At 42.4% G+C, this 6,915-nt stretch overlaps 1 gene segment (V, D, J or C); it reads right to left on the bottom strand.

Moving 5' to 3' along the window:
* Nucleotides 1-5,807: 5,807 nt before the first annotated feature.
* On the bottom strand, nt 5,808-6,261 carry LOC110288017. The segment is given in 2 exon segments: nt 5,808-6,136; nt 6,219-6,261. Coding segments are annotated over 2 exon segments (372 nt in total).
* Nucleotides 6,262-6,915: the final 654 nt, after the last annotated feature.

Below are 6,915 nucleotides of genomic sequence, written 5' to 3'. Positions count from 1 at the left end.
TGTGGAATACTTTGGTTTCTCCATCTATGGTAATTGAGAGTTTGGCTTGGTATAGTAGTCTGAGCTGGCATTTGTGTTCTCTTAGGGTCTGTATAATATCTGTCCAGGATCTTCTGGCTTTCATAGTTTCTGGTGAAAAGTCTGGTGTAATTCTGATAGGCCTGCCTTTATATGTTACTTGACTCTATTCCCTTACTGCTTTTAATATTCTATCTATATTTAGTGCATTTGTTGTTCTGATTATTATGTGTCAGGAGGACTTTCTTTTCTGGTCCAGTTCTATTTGGAGTTCTGTAGGCTTCTTGTATGTTCATAGGCATGTCTCTCTTTAGGTTTGGGAAGTTTTCTTCTATAATTTTGTTGAAGAAATTTGCTGACCCTTTAAGTTGAAAATCTTCATTCTCATCTACTCCTATATTCCGTAGGTTTGGTGTTCTCATTGTGTCCTGAATTTCCTGGATATTTTGAGTTAGGATCTTTTTGCATTTTGTATTTTCTTTGATTGTTGTGCTGATGTTCTCTATGGAATCTTCTGCTCCTGAGATTCTCTCTTCCATCTCTTATATTCTGTTGCTAATGCTTGCTTCTATGGTTCCAGATTTCTTTCCTAGGTTTTCTATCTCCTGTGTTGCTTCACTATGAGTTTTCTTTATTGTGTCTACTTCCCTTTTTAGGTCTTGGATGGTTTTATTCAATTCCATCACCTGTTTGGTCGTGTTTTCTTGCAATTCTTTAAGGGATTTTTGTGCTTCCTCTTTAAGGTCTTCTACCTGTTTAGCAGTGTTCTCCTGTATTTCATTAAGTGAGTTATTAAAGTCCTTCTTGATGTCCTCTACCATCATCATGAGATATGCTTTTAAATCCAGGTCTACCTTTTCAGGTGTGTTTGGGTGCCCAGGACTGGGTGAGGTGGGAGTGCTGTGTTCTGATGATGGTGAGTGGTTTTGGTTTTTGTTAGTAAGATTCTTGTGTTTGGATTTCACCGTCTGGTAATCTCTGGAGTTAGTTGTAGTTGTCTCTGGTTAGATCTTGTTCCTCAGGTGTTTATGTTAGCCTCTATCAGAATACCTGGGAGACTAGTTCTCCCCTAAGTTTCAGTGTTCAGAGTACTCTCTGCAGGTAAACTCTCCTCTTGCAGAGAAGGTTCCCAGATATCTGGTGTTTGAATCTGCCTCCTGGCAGAAGTTGTGATCCACTCACAGAGGTCTTAAGATCTCTTGGAGTGTCCTGTGTATACCTTGCGGGTGTCTGTAGAGTCCATTCCCAAGGTACCCCGGTGATGGCGTGTATGGGAAGGGACTTGTGCCCCTGATCAGGCTGGGTTTTCTGCTTCCCTAATTAATGCAGTCTCAGGTCCTGCACAATTGGATTGGAGCAGCAGCTGTGTTCCTCTCACCAGAGGTCTTAAGATCCCGAGGAGGGTCTTGTGGGTAGATTGCCAGTGTCTACAGACTCCTTGCCCAAACTACCCCAGCGCTTGCGGGGACCAGAAGGACTTGTGCCCCTGATCAGGCATGGTTTTCTGCTTCCCTAATTAATGCAGTCTCAGGTCCTGCAGGATTGGATTGGAGTAGCAGCTGTGTTCCACTCACCAGAGGTCTTAAGATCCCATGGAGGGTCTTGTGGGTAGCCTGTGGGTGTCCGTAGACCCCCCAACCAAGCTATACAGGTGCTGGCGGGGACCAGAAAGGGGCTCTACTATTTTCATAGTTGCCTTATTTATAATAGCCAGAAGCTTGAAAGAACCCAGATATCCCTCAAAAGAGGAATGGATACAGTAATAGTGATACATTTACACAATGGAATACTACTTAGCTATTAAAACAATGGATTTATAAAATTCTTGAGCAAATAGATGTATCTGGAGGATATCATCCAGAGTGAGGTAAGCCAATCACAAAAGAACACATATGATATGCACTAACTGATAAGTGGATAATAGCCCAGAAATTTAGAATATCCAAGATACAGTTTGCAAAACACATGAAACTCAAGAAGAAGGGAGACCAAAGTGTGGATACTTAGTTCCTTCTTAGAATGGGAAACAAAATACCCATGGAAGGAGTTACAGAGACAAAGTTTTGAGCAGAGACTGAAGGAACAACCACCCAGAGACTTCCTCACCTGGAGATCCATCCCATAAACAACCACCAAACCCAGACACTATTGCATATGCCAGCAAGATTTTGCTGACATGTCCCTGGTATAGCTGTCTCTTGTGAGGCTATGCCAGTGCCTGGAAAATACAGAAATGGATGCTCACAGTTATCTATTGGATGGAAACCAGGGCCACCTTTGAAGAAGTAGAGAAAGTACCCAAGGAGCTAAAAGTGTCTGTAACCCTAAAGGAGGAACAACAATATGAACTAAACAGTATACGGCAGATCTTGTGTCTCTCGTTGCATATGTAGCAGAGGATGGCCTAGTAGGCCATCAATAGGAGGAGAGGTCCTTTGTCTTGCGAAGATTATATGCCCCAGTACAGGGGAATGTCAGGGCTAGGAAATGGGAGTGGTTGGGTTGGGGAGGAGGAAGAGGGCAGGGTATAGTGGACTTTGGGGATAGTATTTGAAATGCAAATGAAGAAAATATCTAATAAAAATTGCGTGTGTGTGTGTGTGTGTTTTTAATAAGAAGAAGTTATACTCCAGATAACTAAATAACCCTATTGAAAATGGGGTGCAGAGCTAAAACGAATTCTCAACCCTGGATTCTCCAATGGCTGAGAAGCACCTAAAGAAATGTCTAACATCCTTAATCATCAGGGGAATTCAAGTCAAAACAACCCTTTGATTCCATCTCACACAAGTCAGAATACCTAAGATCAAAAACTCAGATGACATCAGATTCTGGCAAAAGTGTAGAGAAGGAGGAACATTCTTCCATTGCTGGTGGGATTGCAAGCTGATACAATCACTCTAGAATTCAGTCTGGCAGTTCCTAAGGAAATTGGACATAGTACTACCTGAGGAGACAGCTATACTACTCCTGAGCATATACCCAGAGGATTTTCCAACATAAATCAAGGATACATACTTCACTATATTAATAGCTGCCTTATTTATGATAGACAGAACCTGGAAATAACTAAGATGTCCCTCAACAAAGCAATGCATATAGAAAAATGTGGAACATTAATATAATGGTGTACTACTCAGCTATTAGGGGACTTTCAGGTTAGCATTTGAAATGTAAATGAAGAAAATATCTAATAAAATTGTTATAAAAATAAAGAAACTGTCTTCATGAAATTCACAGGCAAATGTATGGAACTAGAAAATATCATCCAGAGTGAGATATCCCAGTCACAAAAGAACACACATGGTATGTACTCACTGATAAGTGTATATTAGGATAAAAGCTTGGTATACCAACCATAATCCTCACAGACCATATGAAGCTCAAGTAAAGGAAGACCAAAGTTTGTTTGCTTCACTCCTACTCAGAAGTAAGAAAAAAATCAGAGGAGGTAGAGGAATTGAGGGATTTGAGAAGGAGAAAGAAGGGGGAAGGGAAAGGGGGCAGGATCTATAGCCGCCTATGGCCACATGAACTGGGTTCCTGAGTGTGAGCTGGAGCTGTAAGGGAGGGAACAATGAGAGAAGTAAAGAGACCAAGATGAATTTCTGATCATGGCCAGATGTTTACTAGCTTATAAAGTGGGGAAGTCTATCTCCTGCCATGCCAGGCTTCTAGATGCTTTGTTGCTAAGTTGTTAACACTACTCTGTCAGAGCTGTTAGCATTAGGTCGCCAATTCCACAGGTTGTCAGCTATCTCAGGAATAAATTCAGGAAGACAGGTTTAGCCTCTCCCTGGTCTTGGAGAAGAGCAGCAGCAAGTGACAGAACAATAGATCCATCTAGGTCAGAAGGCTCCACTCAAGGTAATCTAATTCACAGTGGCAGCAAGGTCTGAATCAGCCTGCTTCAAAGCTGGGGGAGGCTACAAGGATCCAGTGTGGAAGGTGACAGGGGAGAAGGACAGAAGGTCAGAAAATTGAACAAAGGTGTGTAGCAGTGGGAAATGGCAAACTGGGGGTAGCCATCAGGAAGTCACAGATTCCAGGAAAGCAAGAGTCTCCCAGGATGTAATGGGGATGGTGTCAGCTGAAATAGTCAACAAAGAGAGAGAACCTGTAGAGACCATATCCAGAGGTTAGGCATGTCTAAAGGAAATAAAGTGTGGAACAGAGATTTAAGGAAATGACATACAGAGACTGTCCCACTTGAGGATCCATCTCATATGCATTTACCAAACCCACACAGTATTGCTGATGTCAAGAAGCTCTTGCAGACAGGAGACTGGGATGGCTGTCTCCTGGAAGACTCTGCCAGAGCCTGACCAAATCAGATGCGGATGCTTGAAGTCAACCATCAGACTGATGAAGGGAACCCAATATAGGAATTAGGGAAAGGGCTGAAGGAGTTGAAGGGGTTTATACCCCACAGGAAGAACAATATCAACCAACCAGGCCCACCAGAATTTCCAAGTACTAAACCATCACCAAAGAATACACATAAAGAGGACCCATGACCCCATCTGCATATGTAGGAGAGGATGGACTTATGTGGCACGAATGAGAGGGCCGACCCTTGGTCCTGTGAGGGCTCAGTTCCTCTCCATAGGGGAACGCTAAGGTGGTGATGCAGGATAGGGTGTTGGGGAGCACCCTTATAGAAGCAGGATGAGTGGCAGTTGGAATAGGGAACAATAAAAATAATTAAAAAAAAAGAGTTTGGAGTTTCTCCCTGGGCATTCTTGCTAAGGTCTGGATAATTAATCTTTGTTCTGTGAGTAGTATTGACCCCATAAATCACCCATTCCTATCACTGGGCCTCTCTGCTATTTGCATGATGCCATATCACCAATGCTTTCATCAGCTGCTGCCTTCAAGAGAGATAAGGAGAGAACTTGTGCTGGGCAGGCTCCCTGTACATTTGTCTTATTCTAGATTTCTGTAAAGGCGTTATGTATATAGTCTTTAGTGGATTTTATCACCTTCATAATGTTGCATTTAAGAAAATTTGCTTGTACTTCAGCTGTGTTGGAATATGCTAAGGTTGCTCTAGTTGGATAGCTGGGCTCCAGTGTTACCATATTGCCCTGAATGTTTTTAATATTGTTCTTATACTTGCTTCTAGTCATTTGGCTTTGGGATAATTTTAGAGTTTAGGTGCAAGTTTCTGATTTTCTCTTTGACAAATGAGGTTTTTTTTTTGTTTTGTTTTGTTTTGGTTTGGTTTTTTGTTTTGATTTGTTTTGTTTTGTTTTTTGTTTTTTAAGGTTTCACTTTCTGCTTTAGTCTTTTTGAGTGGCCTGTTTTCTAGTGGCCAGAGTATCTTCAGATCTAATAAGGATTTGGGGTTTTTTGTGGCCCAAGTGACCTCTGGGGCTCTCAAGTTCCCTCAGGGTTTCTGGGATTCAGAAAAGTGCCATGGTCACTGGGGTTCTGGATACCAATGTGTCTTCAGGGTTCTGGTTTGGTTTCTGGGATTTCTAATATTGATTTGTAATCCAGGAGGCCATCAGACTTCAGCTGGGTTTTGAGATGAAATATGGAGGCTCTGGAAGGTGCTCCCATTGAAGAATTCTGGGTTATAACATAAGGAGTTTTATTGGGCTGTGCACATTATATTGATGAAAATTATTAGCACCAGTGTCTCTTACTGTATACCTGGAGTCTGGTGCCAGAGTTTTGAGCAACAATTTTTTTAACCTTCTTTAAAGTAGATTTCCCATTTTTGGTGTATGCTCCATGCCCCCTGTTGGTGCAGTGCTGCTCTGCAAGAAGGTTTATGTCTGGGCTCACACTAAAGACCTCACACTGTGTCTTGCACAGTAATATGTGGCTGTGTCCTCAGTAGTCACATAATTCAACTGCAGGAAGAACTGGTTCTTGGATGTGTCTCGAGTGATAGAGTTTCGACTTTGGAGAGATGGGTTGTAGTTAGTGCTACCACTGTAGCTTATGTAGCCCATCCACTCCAGTTTGTTTCCTGGAAACTGCCGGATCCAGTTCCATCTATAACCACTGGTGATGGAGTAGCCAGTGACAGTGCAGGTGAGTGAAAGTGACTGAGAAGGTTTTACCATGCCAGGTCCTGATTCCTGAAGCTGCACATCAGACAGGATACCTTCAGAGAAGAAGATTCAATTCTGTTAATCACACATTTAAAAAACACATCATGGACACATGTATGAAATGTCAACACTCACCAGGAAAGGCTGTGAACAGGCACAAAAGAATCAGCACTCTCATCTTTTAGGCTGCACCCCCTTATCTTCAGAGATCAACCTCCAGTGAGAGCAATGTGACCCCTACATCCAAGGAGGGGATTTAACTTAGAGCTAGAAGATGCAGTTGCATGTGGGAACCAGCCTTGCCTTCATAATTGGCAAGGTAGCTACAGACTGCACTTGGTTATTAAATTAGATCATCACTATCCCTGTTTCCTATGGTGAGAGTATGTCATAAGAAAGAATGAGGATAATAGCAATTATAGGAAACACATCTAGATATGATCCCGCCATCTCATCCTAGACCAACCTCCTCACAGACACTTTTGTGGTCTTGTGTTTTTAATGTCTCAGGTCAGTGCCAACTTTTTTTTTACACTTGGATTCCTGTTTTCTTGCTTTCTTTTTTTAAATTTAATTTTATTTGTAATTCATTCTTTACACTCCATATTCCATTCCCCACCCCTCCACATCTACCCTCTGACTGCTCCACATCCCACATCTCCTCCCAACCCCAACCTGTCTCCACATGGATGCCCCCACTCCCCACCCCCACCTGACCTCTAAACACCCTGGGGCCTCCAGTCTCTTGAGGGTTAGGTGCATCATCTCTGAATGAATACAAACCTGAAGTAATAGTGTAAATGGGGTCAGGGGGGCAGTAAGGGTTAGAGGG

Source organism: Mus caroli, unplaced genomic scaffold (genome assembly GCF_900094665.2).
Source record: "Mus caroli unplaced genomic scaffold, CAROLI_EIJ_v1.1 scaffold_20156_1, whole genome shotgun sequence".
NCBI classification, from domain to species: domain Eukaryota; kingdom Metazoa; phylum Chordata; class Mammalia; order Rodentia; family Muridae; genus Mus; species Mus caroli.
This window is presented reverse-complemented; position numbering and strand designations above follow the sequence as displayed.